Here is a 19387-nt window from a genome sequence, read left to right on the forward strand (position 1 = left end):
ATGATAGCTGGTGCCCCTTCCTGACTCTCTGCTATGGTTGTGGTGTATGGGCAGGGGTATGGCATTATGTGTATGATACCTGGTGCCCCTTCCTGACTCTCTGCTATGGTTGTGGTGTATGGGCAGGGGTATGGCATTATGTGTATGATACCTGGTGCCCCTTCCTGACTCTCTGCCATGGTTCTGGTGTATGGGCAGGGGTATAGCATTATGTGTATGATAGCTGGTGCCCCTTCCTGACTCTGTGCCATGGTCCTGGTGTATGGGCAGGGGTATAGCATTATGTGTATGATAGCTGGTGCCCCTTCCTGACTCTCTGCTATGCTTGTGGTGTATGGGCAGGGGTATAGCATTATGTGTATGATAGCTGGTGCCCCTTCCTGACTCTCTGCCATGGTTCTGGTGTATGGGCAGGGGTATAGCATTATGTGTTATAGCTGGTGCTCCTTCCGGACTCTCTGCCATGGTCCTGGTGTATGGGCAGGGGTATGGCATTATGTGTATGATAGCTGGTGCCCCTTCCTGACTCTCTGCCATGGTTCTGGTGTATGAGCAGGGGTATAGCATTATGTGTATGATAGCTGGTGCCCCTTCCTGACTCTCTGCTATGGTTGTGGTGTATGGGCAGGGGTATGGCATTATGTGTATGATACCTGGTGCCCCTTCCTGACTCTCTGCCATGGTTGTGGTGTATGGGCAGGGGTATAGCATTATGTGTATGATAGCTGGTGCCCCTTCCTGACTCTCTGCCATGGTTGAGGTGTATGGGCAGGGGTATAGCATTATGTGTATGATAGCTGGTGCCCCTTCCTGACTCTCTGCCATGGTTGTGGTGTATGGGCAGGGGTATAGCATTATGTGTATGATAGCTGGTGCCCCTTCCTGACTCTCTGCCATGGTTCTGGTGTATGGGCAGGGGTATAGCATTATGTGTTATAGCTTGTGCCCCTTCCTGACTCTCTGCCATGGTTGTGGTGTATGGGCAGGGGTATGGCATTATGTGTTATAGCTGGTGCCCCTTCCTGACTCTCTGCCATGGTTCTGGTGTATGGGCAGGGGTATGGCATTATGTGTATGATAGCTGGTGCCCCTTCCTGACTCTCTGCCATGGTTGTGGTGTATGGGAAGGGGTATAGCATTATGTGTATGATAGTTGGTGCCCCTCACTGACTCTCTCCCATGGTCCTGGTGTATGGGCAGGGGTATGGCATTATGTGTATGATAGCTGGTGCCCCTTCCTGACTCTGTGCCATGGTCCTGGTGTATGGGCAGGGGTATAGCATTATGTGTATGATAGCTGGTGCCCCTTCCTGACTCTGTGCCATGGTTCTGGTGTATGGGCAGGGGTATAGCATTATGTGTATGATAGCTGGTGCCCCTTCCTGACTCTGTGCCATGGTCCTGGTGTATGGGCAGGGGTATAGCATTATGTGTATGATAGCTGGTGCCCCTTCCTGACTCTCTGCCATGGTTCTGGTGTATGGGCAGGGGTATAGCATTATGTGTATGATAGCTGGTGCCCCTTCCTGACTCTCTCCCATGGTTGTGGTGTATGGGCAGGGGTATAGCATTATGTGTATGATAGCTGGTGCCCCTTCCTGACTCTCTGCCATGGTCCTGGTGTATGGGCAGGGGTATAGCATTATGTGTATGATAGCTGGTGCCCCTTCCTGACTCTGTGCCATGGTTGTGGTGTATGGGCAGGGGTATAGCATTATGTGTATGATAGCTGGTGCCCCTTCCTGACTCTCTGCCATGGTTGTGGTGTATGGGCAGGGGTATGGCATTATGTGTATGATAGCTGGTGCCCCTCACTGACTCATTGCCATGGTCCTGGTGTATGGGCAGGGGTATGGCATTATGTGTGTGATAGCTGGTGCCCCTTCCTGACTCTCTGCCATGGTTGTGGTGTATGGGCAGGGGTATAGCATTATGTGTATGATAGCTGGTGCCCCTTCCTGACTCTCTGCCATGGTTGTGGTGTATGGGCAGGGGTATGGCATTATGTGTATGATAGCTGGTGCCCCTCACTGACTCATTGCCATGGTCCTGGTGTATGGGCAGGGGTATAGCATTATGTGTTATAGCTGGTGCCCCTTCCTGACTCTCTGCCATGGTTCTGGTGTATGGGCAGGGGTATGGCATTATGTGTATGATAGCTGGTGCCCCTTCCTGACTCTCTGCCATGGTTGTGGTGTATGGGAAGGGGTATAGCATTATGTGTATGATAGCTGGTGCCCCTCACTGACTCTCTGCCATGGTCCTGGTGTATGGGCAGGGGTATAGCATTATGTGTATGATAGCTGGTGCCCCTTCCTGACTCTCTGCCATGGTTCTGGTGTATGGGCAGGGGTATGGCATTATGTGTATGATAGCTGGTGCCCCTTCCTGACTCTGTGCCATGGTCCTGGTGTATGGGCAGGGGTATAGCATTATGTGTATGATAGCTGGTGCCCCTTCCTGACTCTGTGCCATGGTTCTGGTGTATGGGCAGGGGTATAGCATTATGTGTATGATAGCTGGTGCCCCTTCCTGACTCTGTGCCATTGTCCTGGTGTATGGGCAGGGGTATAGCATTATGTGTATGATAGCTGGTGCCCCTTCCTGACTCTCTGCCATGGTTCTGGTGTATGGGCAGGGGTATAGCATTATGTGTATGATAGCTGGTGCCCCTTCCTGACTCTCTCCCATGGTTGTGGTGTATGGGCAGGGGTATAGCATTATGTGTATGATAGCTGGTGCCCCTTCCTGACTCTCTGCCATGGTCCTGGTGTATGGGCAGGGGTATAGCATTATGTGTATGATAGCTGGTGCCCCTTCCTGACTCTGTGCCATGGTTGTGGTGTATGGGCAGGGGTATAGCATTATGTGTATGATAGCTGGTGCCCCTTCCTGACTCTCTGCCATGGTTGTGGTGTATGGGCAGGGGTATGGCATTATGTGTATGATAGCTGGTGCCCCTCACTGACTCATTGCCATGGTCCTGGTGTATGGGCAGGGGTATAGCATTATGTGTTATAGCTGGTGCCCCTTCCTGACTCTCTGCCATGGTTCTGGTGTATGGGCAGGGGTATGGCATTATGTTTAGGATAAGGATATAAGGGTATATGGGCTGCGTCCCGGTTCCCCTCCCTGTTCATGGTCGGTCGCTCCCACATGGGGTCTCTGCCGGAAGTGACGGTAGATGATGATCTCTGTCTCCTCGCCAGGTGTTTTTCCTGAGCAGCCGCGTCCACCCCGGGGAGACGCCATCCAGCTTTGTGTTCAACGGCTTCCTGGAGTTCATCCTGCGGCAGGACGACCCCCGAGCCGCCTCGCTGAGACGCATGTTCGTCTTTAAGCTCATCCCGATGCTGAACCCTGATGGCGTGGCGCGAGGACATTACAGGTGAGCCAGCGTACCGCGTGGCATCGCGCAGTTTGTGTACCCTGCCTGGTCCGTCTCTGGGTTCTTGTTTCTCAGTTGTTCTAATAACCCGGAACAGTAAGTGTTGTGCACAGGCCCTCCCTGGTATCGTGTTATTGTACAGTCCGGGGAAATGACCAAGGTGCCGGCTGTGCCCGCTCTAATAGGTAGAGGCCACCGGTCACAGACAGGGAGAGGGACGATGTTCTAGTAAGGGGCTTTGCTATATATGTGGTGTTCTATTTCAGTCTGTTAGTCTTATACTAAAGCCGTTTGTTACATAATTTTCGTTCGCGACGTCTTCAGCAGCATTGTATTGTAAAGTTTGAATTGTTGTCATCCCTCCTATCCTTTCCCCCCTTTTCTAATCTGATTATTTCCTCCTGCTACAGAACAGATACAAGAGGTGTCAACTTAAACCGACAATATCTTAACCCAGACTTTGAGCTTCACCCATCGGTCTATGGCGCTAAATCCGTCCTCCTCTACCATCATGTTCATAACCGTATCGTTGGCCGGCGTGATCCCGACTGGAGGAATTCTGTGTCGCCTTCCGCCCTCCGGACCAAGACCACAAATTGTTCCCCATCGCAAGCTGCCCCTGAGGAATCCTTGTCTGACTTGGAGAAGACCAACAACCTGCTGAACAGTTTGGATAGAGAAGGTCTATACGTCACCTCTCGGGGCCTGCCACAAAAAGCCAACATCCTGCCCGGGCTGGAGGACTTCTTCAGGGAGCAGGATGTTAGGGTCTCCGGATCGGATGGTAGGGCTGAAGTGGAGGAACCGCCTGAGAATCGGTGGGGCTGCGGTCAGGCCGTGGAGCCCACACCTTCCATCCCCCCTCAGGAGAGTGGCATTGCCTTCTATGTGGACTTGCATGGCCATGCCTCCAAGAGAGGCTGCTTCATGTATGGGAACTACTTCCCGGAAGAGGAGAAGCAGGTGACGATGACTTGTCTGTCGTGTGCATGTATTTGTTGCAGTAAAGCCACAGCCTCGTGCCTCTGACTCCTTCATCTCCAGGCACTGCTCTTGGCATTGGGAGGGGTAGATAATGGTCAGTAAGTAAATGACCCGAGATACTTATATTACAGGTGACTCTTCTCAACTCCTCATTGTGATGGGTCAGCTTTTGAATTAGTTGTCTCCCGCATGATACCACTTTGCGAGATTGCAGTCTCTCCGCTGCTTGTTCTATACCTGGTCCTGTCCTCTGGGTATTTCCACAGGGACGGGCTCTTCCACACATTAGGACCACACACCTCATACTCTCTTGATACTGCGGCGCAGCTGCCTAGGTCAGGGATGGAGAAGCTCCGGTCCGGGGGCCGTATAAGGCCCACGGAACCATTTGCCCTGCCCCTCTGAGCTTTTTTCTGCTAGCCTCAACTGGCTAGTAGGGTGCCTAGAATGGCGTCCTGCAGCCAGAATCTATGCAGCAGTGCCGCCTGGAGCGTCCTTAGGATGCCTCAAACGGTCACACCGCTGCCCTCACAGCTCCCCGGAGCATCCTGAGGATGTTCCTGACATTGCTGTAGTCACTGGCGGTTGTGACCCCGCCCCCGAGTGACATCACATGGAGAGGGTGTGGCCTGCACCGTGCCCGCGAATAATATTATAAATACCAAAATGGCCCTCGGCAGCAAAATGGTTCCCCACCCCTGTAGCGCTGTGTAATGTCCTGTATAATGATGTGCTTGCAGCGCTGGGTGTAGCGCTGTGTAATGCCCTGTATAATGACGTGCTTGCAGCGCTGGGTGTAGTACTGTGTAATGCCCTGTATAATGACGTGCTTGCAGCTCTGGGTGTAGTACTGTGTAATGCCCTGTATAATGACGTGCTTGCAGCGCTGGGTGTAGTACTGTGTAATGCCCTGTATAATGACGTGCTTGCAGCTCTGGGTGTAGTACTGTGTAATGCCCTGTATAATGACGTGCTTGCAGCGCTGGGTGTAGTACTGTGTAATGCCCTGTATAATGACGTGCTTGCAGTGCTGGGTGTAGTGCTGTGTAATGCCCTGTATAATGATGTACTTGCAGTGCTGGGTGTAGCGCTGTGTAATGTCCTGTATAATGACGTGCTTGCAGCGCTGGGTGTAGCGCTGTGTAATGCCCTGTATAATGACGTGCTTGCAGCGCTGGGTGTAGCACTGTGTAATGCCCTGTATAATTACGTGCTTGCAGCGCTGGGTGTAGCACTGTGTAGTGCCCTGTATAATGACGTGCTTGCTGTCTGGGAGTAGCACTGTGTAGTGTCCTGTATAATGACGTGCTTACAGCGCTGGGTGTAGCACTGTGTAATGCTCTGTATAATGACGTGCTTGCAGCGCTGGGTGTAGCACTGTGTAATGCCCTGTATAATGACGTGCTTGCAGCGCTGGGTGTAGCACTGTGTAATGACGTGCTTGCAGCGCTGGGTGTAGCACTGTGTAATGCTCTCTATAATGACGTGCTTGCAGCGCTGGGTGTAGTACTGTGTAATGCCCTGTATAATGACGTGCTTGCTGCGCTGGGTGTAGCACTGTGTAATGCCCTGTATAATGACGTGCTTGCAGCGCTGGGTGTAGCCCTGTGTAATGCCCGGTATAATGACGTGCTTGCAGCGCTGGGTGTAGCACTGTCTAATGACGTGCTTGCAGCGCTGGGTGTAGCACTGTGTAATGTCCTGTATAATGACGTGCTTGCAGCGCTGGGTGTAGCGCTGTGTAATGCCCTGTATAATGACGTGCTTGCAGCGCTGGGTGTAGTACTGTGTAATGTCCTGTATAATGACGTGCTTGCAGCGCTGGGTGTAGTACTGTGTAATGCCCTGTATAATGACGTGCTTGCAGCGCTGGGTGTAGTACTGTGTAATGTCCTGTATAATGACGTGCTTGCAGCGCTGGGTGTAGTACTGTGTAATGCCCTGTATAATGACGTGCTTGCAGTGCTGGGTGTAGTACTGTGTACCCTGTATAATGACGTGCTTGCAGCGCTGGGTGTAGCACTGTGTAATGCCCTGTATAATGACGTGCTTGCAGCGCTGGGTGTAGCGCTGTGTAATGCCCTGTATAATGACGTGCTTGCAGCGCTGGGTGTAGCACTGTGTAATGCCCTGTATAATAACGTGCTTGCAGCGCTGGGTGTAGCACTGTGTAATGACGTGCTTGCAGCGCTGTGTGTTGCACTGTGTAGTGCCCTGTGTATTGACGTGCTTGCTGTCTGGGTGTAGCACTGTGTAATGCCCTGTATATTGACGTGCTTGCTGTCTGGGTGTAGCGCTGTATAATGCCCTGTATAATGACGTGCTTGCAGCGCTGGGTGTAGTACTGTGTAATGCCCTGTATAATGACGTGCTTGCAGCGTTCGGTGTAGCGCTGTGTAATGCCCGGTATAATGACGTGCTTGCAGCGCTGGGTGTAGCACTGTGTAATGACGTGCTTGCAGCGCTGGGTGTAGCGCTGTGTAATGCCCTGTATAATGACGTGCTTGCAGCGCTGGGTGTAGCACTGTGTAATGCCCTGTATAATGACGTGCTTGCAGCGCTGGGTATACCACTGTGTAATGCCCTGTATAATGACGTGCTTGCAGTGCTGGGTGTAGCACTGTGTAATGCCCTGTATAATTACGTGCTTGCAGCGCTGGGTGTAGCACTGTGTAATGCCCTGTATAATGACGTACTTGCAGCGCTGGGTGTAGCGCTGTGTAATGCCCTGTATAATGACGTGCTTGCAGCGCTGGGTGTAGTACTGTGTAATGCCCTGTATAATGACGTGCTTGCAGCGCTGGGTGTAGTACTGTGTAATGCCCTGTATAATGACGTGCTTGCAGCGCTGGGTGTAGTACTGTGTAATGACGTGCTTGCAGCGCTGGGTGTAGTACTGTGTAATGACGTGCTTGCTGTCTGGGTGTAGCACTGTGTAATGCCCTGTATAATGACGTGCTTGCTGTCTGGGTGTAGCGCTGTATAATGCCCTGTATAATGACGTGCTTGCAGCGCTGGGTGTAGTACTGTGTACCCTGTATAATGACGTGCTTGCAGCGCTGGGTGTAGTACTGTGTAATGCCCTGTATAATGACGTGCTTGCAGCGCTGGGTGTAGCACTGTGTAATGCCCTGTATAATGACGTGCTTGCAGCGCTGGGTGTAGCCCTGTTTACCCTGTATAATGACGTGCTTGCAGCGCTGGGTGTAGCGCTGTGTAATGTCCTGTATAATGACGTGCTTGCAGCGCTGGGTGTAGCACTGTGTAGTGCCCTGTATAATGAAGTTCTTGCAGCGCTGGGTGTAGCGCTGTGTAATGCCCTGTATAATGACGTGCTTGCAGCGCTGGGTGTAGTACTGTGTAATGCCCTGTATAATGACGTGCTTGCAGCGCTGGGTGTAGCACTGTGTAATGTCCTGTATAATGACGTGCTTGCAGCGCTGGGTGTAGCACTGTGTAATGCCCTGTATAATGAAGTTCTTGCAGCGCTGGGTGTAGCGCTGTGTAATGCCCTGTATAATGACGTGCTTGCAGCGCTGGGTGTAGCGCTGTGTAATGTCCTGTATAATGACGTGCTTGCAGCGCTGGGTGTAGCACTGTGTAATGCCCTGTATAATGAAGTTCTTGCAGCGCTGGGTGTAGCGCTGTGTAATGCCCTGTATAATGACGTGCTTGCTGCGCTGGGTGTAGTACTGTGTAATGCCCTGTATAATGACGTGCTTGCAGCGCTGGGTGTAGTACTGTGTAATGCCCTGTATAATGACGTGCTTGCAGCGCTGGGTGTAGCACTGTGTAATGCCCTGTATAATGACGTGCTTGCAGCGTTCGGTGTAGCGCTGTGTAATGCCCGGTATAATGACGTGCTTGCAGCGCTGGGTGTAGCACTGTGTAATGACGTGCTTGCAGCGCTGGGTGTAGCACTGTGTAATGCCCTGTATAATGACGTGCTTGCAGCGCTGGGTGTAGTACTGTGTACCCTGTATAATGACGTGCTTGCAGCGCTGGGTGTAGTACTGTGTAATGCCCTGTATAATGACGTGCTTGCAGCGCTGGGTGTAGCACTGTGTAATGCCCTGTATAATGAAGTTCTTGCAGCGCTGGGTGTAGCACTGTGTAATGCCCTGTATAATGACGTGCTTGCAGCGCTGGGTGTAGCACTGTGTAATGCCCTGTATAATGACGTGCTTGCAGCGCTGGGTGTAGCACTGTGTAATGCCCTGTATAATGACGTGCTTGCAGCGCTGGGTGTAGCCCTGTTTACCCTGTATAATGACGTGCTTGCAGCGCTGGGTGTAGCGCTGTGTAATGTCCTGTATAATGACGTGCTTGCAGCGCTGGGTGTAGCACTGTGTAATGCCCTGTATAATGAAGTTCTTGCAGCGCTGGGTGTAGCACTGTGTAATGCCCTGTATAATGACGTGCTTGCAGCGCTGGGTGTAGCACTGTGTAATGCCCTGTATAATGACGTGCTTGCAGCGTTCGGTGTAGCGCTGTGTAATGCCCGGTATAATGACGTGCTTGCAGCGCTGGGTGTAGCACTGTGTAATGACGTGCTTGCAGCGCTGGGTGTAGCGCTGTGTAATGCCCTGTATAATGACGTGCTTGCAGCGCTGGGTGTAGCACTGTGTAATGCCCTGTATAATGACGTGCTTGCAGCGCTGGGTATACCACTGTGTAATGCCCTGTATAATGACGTGCTTGCAGTGCTGGGTGTAGTACTGTGTAATGCCCTGTATAATGACGTGCTTGCAGCGCTGGGTGTAGTACTGTGTAATGCCCTGTATAATGACGTGCTTGCAGCGCTGGGTGTAGTACTGTGTAATGACGTGCTTGCAGTGCTGGGTGTAGTACTGTGTAATGCCCTGTGTAATGACGTGCTTGCAGTGCTGGGTGTAGTACTGTGTAATGACGTGCTTGCAGTGCTGGGTGTAGTACTGTGTAATGCCCTGTGTATTGACGTGCTTGCTGTCTGGGTGTAGCACTGTGTAATGCCCTGTATAATGACGTGCTTGCTGTCTCGGTGTAGCGCTGTATATTGCCCTGTATAATGACGTGCTTGCAGCGCTGGGTGTAGTACTGTGTAATGCCCTGTATAATGACGTGCTTGCAGCGCTGGGTGTAGCACTGTGTAATGCCCTGTATAATGACGTGCTTGCAGCGCTGGGTGTAGCCCTGTTTACCCTGTATAATGACGTGCTTGCAGCGCTGGGTGTAGTGCTGTGTAATGTCCTGTATAATGACGTGCTTGCAGCGCTGGGTGTAGCACTGTGTAATGCCCTGTATAATGAAGTTCTTGCAGCGCTGGGTGTAGCGCTGTGTAATGCCCTGTATAATGACGTGCTTGCAGCGCTGGGTGTAGTACTGTGTAATGCCCTGTATAATGACGTGCTTGCAGCGCTGGGTGTAGCACTGTGTAATGCCCTGTATAATGACGTGCTTGCAGCGTTCGGTGTAGCGCTGTGTAATGCCCGGTATAATGACGTGCTTGCAGCGCTGGGTGTAGCACTGTGTAATGACGTGCTTGCAGCGCTGGGTGTATCGCTGTGTAATGCCCTGTATAATGACGTGCTTGCAGCGCTGGGTGTAGCACTGTGTAATGCCCTGTATAATGACGTGCTTGCAGCGCTGGGTATACCACTGTGTAATGCCCTGTATAATGACGTGCTTGCAGTGCTGGGTGTAGTACTGTGTAATGCCCTGTATAATGACGTGCTTGCAGCGCTGGGTGTAGTACTGTGTAATGCCCTGTATAATGACGTGCTTGCAGCGCTGGGTGTAGTACTGTGTAATGACGTGCTTGCAGTGCTGGGTGTAGTACTGTGTAATGCCCTGTGTAATGACGTGCTTGCAGTGCTGGGTGTAGTACTGTGTAATGCCCTGTATAATGACGTGCTTGCAGCGCTGGGTGTAGTACTGTGTACCCTGTATAATGACGTGCTTGCAGCGCTGGGTGTAGCACTGTGTAATGCCCTGTATAATGACGTGCTTGCAGCGCTGGGTGTAGTACTGTGTAATGCCCTGTATTATGACGTGCTTGCAGCGCTGGGTGTAGCGCTGTGTAATGCCCTGTATAATGACGTGCTTGCAGCGCTGGGTGTAGCGCTGTGTAATGCCCTGTATAATGACGTGCTTGCAGCGCTGGGTGTAGTACTGTGTAATGCCCTGTATAATGACATGCTTGCAGCGCTGGGTGTAGTACTGTGTAATGACGTGCTTGCAGTGCTGGGTATTGCACTGTGTATTGCCCTGTATATTGACGTGCTTGCTGTCTGGGTGTAGCGCTGTATAATGCCCTGTATAATGACGTGCTTGCAGCGCTGAGTGTAGTACTGTGTACCCTGTATGATGACGTGCTTCCAGTGCTGGGTGTAGTACTGTGTAATGCCCTGTATAATGACGTGCTTGCAGCGCTGGGTGTAGTACTGTGTAATGCCCTGTATAATGACGTGCTTGCAGCGCTGGGTGTAGCCCTGTGTACCCTGTATAATGACGTGCTTGCAGCGCTGGGTGTAGCGCTGTGTAATGTCCTGTATAATGACGTGCTTGCAGCGCTGGGTGTAGTACTGTGTAATGCCCTGTATAATGACGTTCTTGCAGCGCTGGGTGTAGCGCTGTGTAATGCCCTGTATAATGACGTGCTTGCAGCGCTGGGTGTAGTACTGTGTAATGCCCTGTATAATGACGTGCTTGCAGCGCTGGGTGTAGCACTGTGTAATGCCCTGTATAATGACGTGCTGGCAGCGCTGGGTGCAGCGCTGTGTAATGCCCGGTATAATGACGTGCTTGCAGCGCTGGGTGTAGCGCTATGTAATGCCCTGTATAATGACGTGCTTGCTGTCTGGGTGTAGCACTGTGTACCCTGTAAAATGACGTGCTTGCAGCGCTGGGTGTAGCCCTGTGTACCCTGTATAATGACGTGCTTGCAGCGCTGGGTGTAGCGCTGTGTACCCTGTATAATGACGTGCTTGCAGTGCTGGGTGTAGCGCTGTGTAATGCCCTGTATAATGACGTGCTTGCAGCGCTGGGTGTAGCACTGTGTAATGCCCTGTATAATGACGTGCTTGCAGCGCTGGGTGTAGCACTGTGTAATGCCCTGTATAATGACGTGCTTGCAGCGCTGGGTGTAGCACTGTGTAATGCCCTGTATAATGACGTGCTTGCAGCGCTGGGTGTAGCACTGTGTAATGCCCTGTATAATGACGTGCTTGCAGCGCTGGGTGTAGCGCTGTGTAATACCCTGTATAATGATGTGCTTGCAGCGCTGGGTGTAGTACTGTGTAATGCCCTGTATAATGACGTTCTTGCAGCGCTGGGTGTAGTACTGTGTAATGACGTGCTTGCAGCGCTTGGTGTAGCGCTGTGTAATGCCCTGTATAATGACGTGCTTGCAGCGCTGGGTGTAGTACTGTGTAATGCCCTGTATAATGACGTGCTTGCAGCGCTGGGTGTAGTACTGTGTAATGCCCTGTATAATTACGTGCTTGCAGCGCTGGGTGTAGCGCTGTGTAATGCCCTGTATAATGACGTGCTTGCAGCGCTGGGTGTAGCGCTGTGTAATGCCCTGTATAATGACGTGCTTGCAGCGCTGGGTGTAGCCCTGTGTACCCTGTATAATGACGTGCTTGCAGCGCTGGGTGTAGCCCTGTGTACCCTGTATAATGACGTGCTTGCAGCGCTGGGTGTAGCGCTGTGTAATGACGTGCTTGCAGCGCTGGGTGTAGCCCTGTGTACCCTGTATAATGACGTGCTTGCAGCGCTGGGTGTAGCCCTGTGTACCCTGTATAATGACGTGCTTGCAGCACTGGGTGTAACCCTGTGTACCCTGTATAATGACGTGCTTGCAGCGCTGGGTGTAGCCCTGTGTACCCTGTATAATGACGTGCTTGCAGCACTGGGTGTAGCCCTGTGTACCCTGTATAATTACGTGCTTGCAGCGCTGGGTGTAGCACTGTGTAATGCCCTGTATAATGACGTGCTTGCAGCGCTGGGTGTAGTACTGTGTAATGCCCTGTATAATGACGTGCTTGCAGCGCTGGGTGTAGCGCTGTGTAATGCTCTGTAGAATGACGTGCTTGCAGCGCTGGGTGTAGCGCTGTGTAATGCCCTGTATAATGACGTGCTTGCAGCGCTGGGTGTAGCGCTGTGTAATGCCCTGTATAATGACGTGCTTGCAGCGCTGGGTGTAGCACTGTGTAATGCCCTGTATAATGACGTGCTTGCAGTGCTGTGTGTTGCACTGTGTATTACCCTGTATATTGACGTGCTTGCTGTCTGGGTGTAGCGCTGTATAATGCCCTGTATAATGACGTGCTTGCAGCGCTGGGTGTAGTACTGTGTACCCTGTATGATGACGTGCTTGCAGCGCTGGGTGTAGTACTGTGTAATGCCCTGTATAATGACGTGCTTGCAGCGCTGGGTGTAGCACTGTGTAATGCCCTGTATAATGACGTGCTTGCAGCGCTGGGTGTAGCCCTGTGTACCCTGTATAATGACGTGCTTGCAGCGCTGGGTGTAGCTCTGTGTAATGTCCTGTATAATGACGTGCTTGCAGCGCTGGGTGTAGCCCTGTGTACCCTGTATAATGACGTGCTTGCAGCGCTGGGTGTAGCGCTGTGTAATGCCCTGTATAATGACGTGCTTGCAGCGCTGGGTGTAGTACTGTGTAATGCCCTGTATAATGACGTGCTTGCTGTCTGGGTGTAGCACTGTGTACCCTGTATAATGACGTGCTTGCAGCTCTGGGTGTAGCCCTGTGTACCCTGTATAATGACGTGCTTGCAGCGCTGGGTGTAGCCCTGTGTACCCTGTATAATGACGTGCTTGCAGCGCTGGGTGTAGCCCTGTGTACCCTGTATAATGACGTGCTTGCAGCGCTGGGTGTAGCGCTGTGTAATTCCCTGTATAATGACGTGCTTGCAGCGCTGGGTGTAGCACTGTGTAATGCCCTGTATAATGACGTGCTTGCAGCGCTGGGTGTAGCACTGTGTAATGCCCTGTATAATGACGTGCTTGCAGCGCTGGGTGTAGCACTGTGTAATGCCCTGTATAATGACGTGCTTGCAGTGCTGGGTGTAGCTCTGTGTAATGCCCTGTATAATGATGTGCTTGCAGCGCTGGGTGTAGCGCTGTGTAATGCCCTGTATAATGACGTGCTTGCAGTGCTGGGTGTAGCACTGTGTAATGCCCTGTATAATGACGTGCTTGCAGCGCTGGGTGTAGCGCTGTGTAATACCCTGTATAATGATGTGCTTGCAGCGCTGGGTGTAGTGCTGTGTAATGCCCTGTATAATGACGTGCTTGCAGCGCTGGGTGTAGTACTGTGTAATGCCCTGTATAATCACGTGCTTGCAGCTCTGGGTGTAGCCCTGTGTACCCTGTATAATGACGTGCTTGCAGCGCTGGGTGTAGCACTGTGTAATGACTTGTATAATGACGTGCTTGCAGCGCTGGGTGTAGCCCTGTGTACCCTGTATAATGACGTGCTTGCAGCACTGGGTGTAACCCTGTGTACCCTGTATAATGACGTGCTTGCAGCGCTGGGTGTAGCCCTGTGTACCCTGTATAATGACGTGCTTGCAGCACTGGGTGTAGCCCTGTGTACCCTGTATAATGACGTGCTTGCAGCGCTGGGTGTAGCCCTGTGTACCCTGTATAATGACGTGCTTGCAGCGCTGGGTGTAGCCCTGTGTACCCTGTATAATGACGTGCTTGCAGCGCTGGGTGTAGCTCTGAGGTGTCTATATGTGAGATCGGAGGCTCTGGGAATAGCGCTGGTCTTGGTATTGGGTGCCGTGGACATTGGTGTGTATGGAGTCCCCAATCCTCGTCAGGTCATCTATAAGCGGAGTTAGTTATGATGAGCGGAGGCCCAAACGTCTTCTCTTTTTGACCATTTGTTCCTCTCAGGTGGAGAACATGATGTACCCCAAACTCATCTCCCTCAACTCCGCCCACTTCGATTTCATGGGCTGCAACTTCTCCGAGAAGAACATGTACGCCAAGGATAAGAGGGACGGCCAGTCCAAGGAGGGGAGCGGCCGGGTGGCCATACACAAAGCGACCGGGATTATCCACAGGTACCGCGCCGCTGGTCACATGATTGGGTAACATTGCAGCTGGTTATACATCGGGTACCGCGCCACTGGTCACATGATTGGGTAACATTGCAGCTGGTTATACATCGGGTACCGCGCCGCTGGTCACATGATTGGGTAACATTGCAGCTGGTTATACACCGGGTACCGCGCCGCTGGTCACATGATTGGGTAACATTGCAGCTGGTTATACACCGGGTACCGCGCAGCTGGTCACATGATTGGGTAACTTTGCAGCTGGTTATACACCGGGTACCGCGCAGCTGGTCACATGATTGGGTAACACGGTCACATGATTGGGTAACATTGCAGCTGGTTATACACCGCGCCGCTGGTCACATGATTGGGTAACATTCCAGCTGGTTATACACCGGGTACCGCGCCACTGGTCACATGATTGGGTAACATTGCAGCTGGTTATACACCGCGCCGCTGGTTACATGATTGGGTAACATTGCAGCTGGTTGTACACTAGGTTCTGCGCTACTGACCATCACGCTGCTCGGGGCATTCCCTATTGTGTGTCTCTTACTTCACCTTTCTTCTATTGCAGTTACACACTGGAGTGTAATTACAACACTGGCCGCTGCGTCAATACCATCCCTGTGGCGTGTCACGACAATGGCCGAGCCAGCCCCCCTCCTCCTCCCGCCTTCCCACCCAAGTACACCACTAATATATTCGAGCAGGTAACCTACCATTGTATGGCTTTCATCACCAGAGTCTGTGCTCCTCTGTCTTATTGGTGCATTCCTAGCACATACACTGTATATACCCTCTTACCATTGGTGCATACACTGTATATACCCTCTTACCATTGGTGCATACACTGTATATACCCTCTTACCATTGGTGCATACACTGTATATACCCTCTTACCATTGGTGCATACACTTTATATACAGTGTTAAAGCACACCACCATCTGTGTGGTTACATAACTGGACGTAATACAGTAAATATTCTCTTACAAATTTCACTTTGTCATTTTTTTCATAACCACAGTAAGCAGCATTGTGTGTGTAAGGGTGTGTGTGTGTGTGTGTGTGTGTGTGTGTGTGTGTAAGGGTGTGTTTCTACTTCAGGGTCCATAGGGGTCCACAGGGTGACCTTGGGGTATAGCTGGATCCTGGATCCTCGGGCACCACAGAGTTAAAGTTTTCAGCTGCTCCCAGGATGCACTTGGGTCCAACCTCCCCTATACCCCGCCCCCGAGCCACAGGCACCTCAGTTTTAGATGGTGCCCGGCCGGAGTCGGGTCACCCTGCGGGGTGGGCTGCTGGAGCAGCCCCCTAAAGCTTTTAATTTTTTATTTAACTTAGTTAAATTTATTTATTTATTTTTTACTACAGTTTTTCTACAGAGCGGCAGCGCTGGGCTGTCTGTACAGACGCCCACGCTGCCGCTCCTTCTCCCTGCTGGCGCCGCGACGCCAGCACTGAACTGGGGATCGCGGCGGGGGAAGCCAGAGTCTGTACTAGCCGGACTCTGGTTTCCCCCGGGACTGCTGCCGGAAGACGCCGGGGAGATCAGGTAAGCCGCGCACCGCTGATTAGCGGCGGTGCGCGGGTTCCTTTCAAATGCAGTCCCATGCCCCCGGTCTAGGGGACAGACCGGGGGCGCTAGCGGTGGCGGCGGGCCCCCCCTCCATCGGAGGCATACCCCGCCAGACCACTAGACCACCAGGGTAAATTAAGCGGCAAGCGGGATGCCGGCAACCCGGGGGTTAAATATGCTAGCCAGGGGAGGAAGCCTTCCCTGTCTAGCGGCTCCTCCCCTCAGCTCAGCGCGCCTTTCAGCACGGAGTCTGGCGTCGCTGAGCTGCAGCTACACGGCCACTCCTCCTCTGAGGTCTCCAGCAGCCATTTTCTCTGTGGCAGCGTGGATACTCTCAGGGAGCACGCGGACCGGTCCCCCTGTGTACCTCTCCCCTGCAGAAGGACAGTGTACACAGCACTATAGCCCTCCCAGACACTGAATCTGGGAGGGTGATTGTAGTGGAAAGGTGCAGTGAGTATATCTTCCTGCATGGTATGTGACTTTTGCTAGTGCTGCTGTCTGTGTCTTTTTTCTACTTACTGTCAGCCTGTACCTATCCCTTTCCTTCTCCTACAAGCCCTACAGGTGTGCGGGGGAAGGGTGTTTCTACTGACCTCACCTATATAGATCACGTATTTGTGAGGTCCGTCACATACAGTTGTGTGCTACACGGTGCCATATTGTGGGCTGTTGTTCAGCACACTGGTGAGTGCGCACGTTTTCTTCCTAAGTCATGTCTGAGGAGGAGATTGAGCACTCCGGGGCTCCAGCATTGTTCTCCTGCAGGCGCTGTTCTGCAGGAGTGAATAGGGAGGATTTGTCACAGGACGGCCTGTGCGGACGGTGCCAGGCGGTCCCTGGTACGTCTAAACCTCCCATGTCGCAGGAGCCACCATGGGCGATGTTTTCCCAGGTGCTGGTGTCCATCGCGGACCGTCTGTCGGTCCCGACTGCCGCCCCTACTAGGGCGTTGCCCCAGCCTGCCATCCCCCATTCCCCGGGTGTCCCACAATTATTGCACACTCCCCCGGGGTCTCAGCCTGTTGGTCCCTATGCGGGGTTGCCAATGTATATTCAGTCCACCCCTGTGGCACAGCCGGCTGTGGTGCCGTTTCAGGCTCCTGTGACAGCTCCTCCACCCTGGGTGGATGCGCTTTCCCACACTGTCCAAGATTTGGCGGCAGCAACTTCGGCTTTTCAGTCGATGTTGCGCAGTGACGTGCCCTCCAGGGCGTCTAAACGCTCAGTCATGGCACAGGCTGCGCATCTTTCGGATTCTGAGGGGTTCTCGGATGATGGTGAGGTACAGGATGACTCAGCCTCAGATGCCTCAGTCCAGGAGGTAGACACGAAGTCTTCCATCAATGTGCGGGCTCTGGTTAAGGCGGTGCGGGCTATTCTTCTGATTGAGGATGAGGCACCCGCTCCCAAGTCAAGGTATCCTAGTTTTAAAAAAGCTAAGGTTACTTCTACAGCGTTCCCCTTGTCTGATCAGTTGACTGATCACATGGCGGTGGCCTGGCAGACGCCCAGTAAGCGTTTCCTGCCACAGAAACGCTTGGCGTCCAAATTATCCATTCCCGGAAGCGCATTGTAAGAAATGGGAAACTCCGCCTGCAGTCGATTCCCATGTAACACGCCTCATCAGGAGTGCTACTTTGCCATTGCCGTCTATATCCTCGCTGAAGGATCCTACGGACAGGAAGGTGGAGACTTGTCTAAAGTCTATTTATTCTCTCTCAGGGGCTGTAGCCCGGCCGTCCATGCCATCTCCTGGGTGGCCAAGGCCATTGAGGGGTGGGCCAACGCCTTGGAGGACACGTTTACGGATGAATCTCCGGACGTCCAGAGGGCGTTGTTAGGACAGATGAGAGATGCCGCCTCCTACATTGGAGAAGCATCTTTGGATGCTAGCCTGTTGACCTCTAGGGTTTCGGCGGCAGCAGTGTCTGCTCGTAGATCCTTGTGGTTGCGGTCTTGGAGAGCAGACGCGGATTCAAAGAAAGGCTTGGAGGCCTTACCTTTTAATGGAGAATTACTATTTGGTCCGGACCTGGACAAAATAGTAGATACCCTGGCGAAATCCAAGTCAGCCTTCCTCCCTTCAGCTACTACACCTGCTAAGGTCCGGAGCTCGGCGTTTCGTTCCTTTCGGGTTCAGGGCAAGGCAAAGGGTCAGTCCTTCCCGAGGCAGTCCGCACCCAAGACCGCCTCAAAGCCAAAGAAGCAAGCCTGGAGTGCTAGGCGCCCTTCTTCCAAGCCAGAAGATAAGCCTTCTGCGTGATGGGATGGGCCTTCTTCAATTCGCCCAGTGCTGGCACAATACCACCACGGATGCCTGGGTGCGAGAAGTGGTCTCCCAGGGGTACGCCCTGTCTTTTCGGCACAGGCCGCCTTGCCAGTTTTTTTGCACAAGTCCTTCTCAGGACAAAACCAAGGCCTTGCAGGTTCAGGAAGCCATAGAGGCCTTGCTGACGGCGGGGGTCATTATACCCGTACCACAGTCTCAACGTGGGATGGGGTATTACTCTACGCTGTTTCTGGTGCAGAAACCCAATGGCTCTCATCGCCCCATCCTCAATTTGAAGTCCCTGAACAGGTTTCTCAGGGTTCCCAAATTCAGGATGGAAACTTTGCGTTCCATCATACTGGCGATGGAACCGGGGGATTATATGGTCTCCCTGGATATCCAGGACGCCTACCTCCATGTGCCTATAGCAACATCGCACCAACGGTTTCTGCGGTTTGCTATTCTCCACAACCACTACCAATTCAGGGCTCTACCCTTTGGTCTCTCCACGGCACCAAGGGTATTTACCAAGGTGATGGCGGTCATGGCGGCTCACCTTCGGAGCCAGGGGATACGGTTGCTACCGTATCTAGACGACCTCCTCTTGCTGGCAAGCTCCCCGGAGGTACTGATCCAGCATCTCCACCTGACGGTCGCTTGTCTACAGGCGCACGGCTGGTTGATCAACTGGAAGAAATCCTCCCTCATCCCACAACGGATGGTTCATTTGGGGGCCCTGCTGGACTCTCGTCAGCAATGGATTTTTCTGACTTCAGAGAAGGTCTCCTCCTTACAGCTGCGGATTCACAGTTGTCTGAGCAGTGGCAGAGTGTCGGTGCACTCAGCGATGAGAGTTTTGGGGTCCATGGTGTCGGCATTCGACATGGTGGAGTTTGCCCAGTTCCATTCCAGGCCCCTGCAGGGGCTGATTCTTTCAGAATGGAACGGATTGCCACACAGGATCCGCTCTCAGATGCTGGTGTTGTCCTCGGAGGTGCGTCTGTCCCTAGCCTGGTGGCTGCAGACAGCGCATCTCCTGGAGGGGCGCCCCTTTTGGATCCCGGAATGGGTTCTGCTCACGACAGATGCCAGT

General features: G+C 52.7%; 1 protein-coding gene across 2 annotated transcripts in view; it reads left to right on the top strand.

Moving 5' to 3' along the window:
• AGBL5 (AGBL carboxypeptidase 5) overlaps positions 1–19387 on the top strand; it is a 195445-nt gene that overhangs the window by 35600 nt on the left and 140458 nt on the right. For both annotated transcript variants that reach the window (XM_088460553.1, XM_088460554.1), the window contains exons 7-10: positions 3210–3388; positions 3799–4351; positions 14279–14448; positions 15020–15155. In XM_088460553.1, the coding sequence (XP_088316679.1) occupies positions 3210–3388; positions 3799–4351; positions 14279–14448; positions 15020–15155 (1038 nt within the window). The remainder of the gene's footprint in view (positions 1–3209; positions 3389–3798; positions 4352–14278; positions 14449–15019; positions 15156–19387) is intronic.

Source organism: Taudactylus pleione, unplaced genomic scaffold, assembly GCF_031769625.1.
Source record: "Taudactylus pleione unplaced genomic scaffold, aTauple2 ptg000050l, whole genome shotgun sequence".
In the NCBI taxonomy this organism is placed as follows: Eukaryota; Metazoa; Chordata; class Amphibia; order Anura; family Myobatrachidae; genus Taudactylus; species Taudactylus pleione.